We start from the raw sequence: 2605 nt of genomic DNA, 5'->3' as shown, positions 1-2605 counted from the left end.
ATATATTGTGAGTGCATTCTTGGTGAGAATTCTTGTTCCATTTGAGAGAGTATTTGTGAGAAAAATATTGTCATTTGTCCTCATCATTATAAGAGGATTTCTTGTACTCTTCTTTTTTACATAGTGGGATTTTGCTCTTGATCGCCCGTGGTTTTTTTCCTCTCACACTGAGGGGTTTTTCCACGTTAAATCTTGTGTGTTATTTTCTTTATCCTTTACTTGCTTCTCTTTTGTTTTCAATTGATTCAATCATGTGCTTCCGCATTGTGCTCTAACCTTAACATTTACCCTTCACATAAACATGCACTACTCATAATATAAATGAATTCACTTATGGAATATATGCCAAGTAATAATATGTCTTGCAACAATGTCAAAGCTAACCACAAAAGGTTTACTTTGAATAATGATTTCAGGGTCAATTAAGTAATGGAATGACAATAGCAGTGAAGAGACTGTCAAAGTATTCTGGGCAAGGCATTGAAGAGTTTAAAAATGAGGTTGTTTTGATTTCAAAGCTCCAACACAGAAATCTTGTGAGGATTTTAGGTTGTTGTGTTCAAGGAGAGGAGAAGATGTTAATCTATGAGTATTTGCCAAACAAAAGCTTGGACTCTTTCATTTTTGGTATGTCTTGTTTTCTCTTCATTAGTAATAGTGCCTTAACTCTTATTTTGGAAGTAGTCATGACACTTCAATTTATGGTGACATTTTCATAGTTCAAAGTTTCAAGCAGTAGAATAATTGATCAAACATGCGTAACTCGTGATACCTCGAATTTTTTATCCAGATGAAACTAAAAGGTCACTTCTAGACTGGGGAAAACGATTCGATATCATTTGCGGGATTGCTAGAGGGATCTTATACCTTCATCACGATTCGCGTTTAAGAATCATTCATAGAGACCTAAAGGCCAGCAATGTCTTGCTGGACTCTGCAATGAACCCAAAAATTGCAGATTTTGGTATGGCTAGAATATTTGGTGGAGAACAAATTGAAGGAAACACAAATCGTGTGGTTGGAACCTAGTAAGTACTCATCAATTTCCCTGCATTATGCTACTTATATATTCCTATGCTAATATAAAACCTCTTCAGATTTCAAACACAATATAATAAGTAAATAGTCAACACAGACATTAAACCAAGGTTGTAGTAGCAGTGCCATTGTTGTTGTGTTGGGCTGTGCTGTCCTGATGCGGCCAGTGCAACCCGCAATCAAGGCCTTTTATGGTTGTAGTGTCTGTTGCAACGGAGACATTGTCGCTGATATAATCCACATTACAAAACGTTGAACTTCACATCACTAAAAATAAGAATTTAGTGTTTTTTATTATCATCTTTTGATTTTGCAGCGGGTATATGTCACCAGAATATGCCATGGAAGGAAACTTTTCAATAAAGTCTGACGTGTACAGCTTCGGAGTTTTGCTTCTAGAGATTGTTACAGGCAGAAAGAATAGCGGTCAATATGAGGACATTACAAGCACAAATCTAGTTGGCCATGTATGTATTTTTGTGAAAAAACTACATTCCAAACTTCAATTTTCTAAGTCTAATTATTCTACTTTCTTCAATTAATGTAGATTTGGAATCTATGGAGAGAAGGCAAAGCCATGGAGATTGTAGACCAGTCATTAGGAGAATCATGCTCTGACCATGAAGTCGAAAGATGCATCCAAATTGGGCTTTCATGTGTACAAGATTATGCCTTGGACAGACCATCTATGTCAATAGTTGTTTCTATGTTGAGTAATATTGAATCCACTCTTCCTACACCAAAATACCCTGCATTCATTTTCAAGAAAACTCCACATGATAGTTCAAATCCATCAACCAGTGAAGGAATTTATTCAGTAAATGAGGTAAGTATAACTATGATTGAAGCTCGCTGAAGATCATGGCTCTTAGAATTGCATATGGAACAGTGGAAGTTTTATTTGCTTCATATAGGATACTGTTGTGAACTGAACTAAGGTTTACCAAAACACTGTATATGAGAATAAACATATTATTCGGTTCAGATTAACAGTATAAAGTCAAGGGTGATAATGAGGCAAAGGCATTGGCCATGTTTTGCTTTTTGTTTTTTTGTAAAACTACATTGTTGTTAATATATTTTTGTATAAAGAAGAAAATGAAAAGCCATTTAATAATAGTGTGTATTAATGTTAGTGTGAAGTTATGAGCATTTTATGTATTAATGGTAGTATTTTATGTAATGCATATCCTCCTATCCCTTTTTCCATATCAGGTGTAAGCTTTTTCGTGCAAACAAAATGTGACAACTGACAAATATGTAAATAAACAAAACATGTATTATGCTTTCATTGAGAGTTGAACTCAAGACCTCCCGCTTACTAAACGGGTGCTCTAACCAACTGAGCTATGAAAGCAACTTGAGATTAGTTGAACAATATGGTATTATATATCGATTCTAAAAGCAACTGAAATGAAGAAATAGATTGGGATCCAGAATATGGTGACACTTGAACGAGGGAATGTTACCTAATAGTTGTCTACTTGTCTGGTACCCTAATTAACGAACAAGGAATTAGTAGAGAAAAGTGTTTATGAAGTTAATATATTCAAATGTGTTAATTTTA

General features: G+C 34.7%; 1 protein-coding gene and 1 non-coding gene across 3 annotated transcripts in view; one reads left to right on the top strand and one right to left on the bottom strand.

Annotated features, from left to right (window-relative positions):
- LOC109333355 (G-type lectin S-receptor-like serine/threonine-protein kinase At1g11410) overlaps nucleotides 1-2155 on the top strand; it is a 7344-nt gene extending 5189 nt beyond the window's left edge. The window contains exons 5-9 of one of the 2 annotated variants that reach the window (XM_019568811.1): nucleotides 417-627; nucleotides 791-1028; nucleotides 1355-1505; nucleotides 1586-1919; nucleotides 1958-2155. In XM_019568811.1, the coding sequence (XP_019424356.1) occupies nucleotides 417-627; nucleotides 791-1028; nucleotides 1355-1505; nucleotides 1586-1894 (909 nt within the window). In that variant the 3' untranslated portion in view covers nucleotides 1895-1919; nucleotides 1958-2155. Of the gene's footprint in view, nucleotides 1-416; nucleotides 628-790; nucleotides 1029-1354; nucleotides 1506-1585 lie in introns of both variants that reach the window. The other variant, XM_019568810.1, reaches the window with a different exon arrangement.
- TRNAT-AGU lies at nucleotides 2322-2395 on the bottom strand. The gene has a single exon. It is a non-coding gene; the product is annotated as a tRNA-Thr (tRNA).

The sequence above is a fragment of the Lupinus angustifolius genome, chromosome LG18 (assembly GCF_001865875.1).
Source record: "Lupinus angustifolius cultivar Tanjil chromosome LG18, LupAngTanjil_v1.0, whole genome shotgun sequence".
NCBI lineage: Eukaryota > Viridiplantae > Streptophyta > Magnoliopsida > Fabales > Fabaceae > Lupinus > Lupinus angustifolius.
Note: the sequence above shows the minus strand (reverse complement) of the source record. Positions and strands in the feature narration are given on the sequence as shown.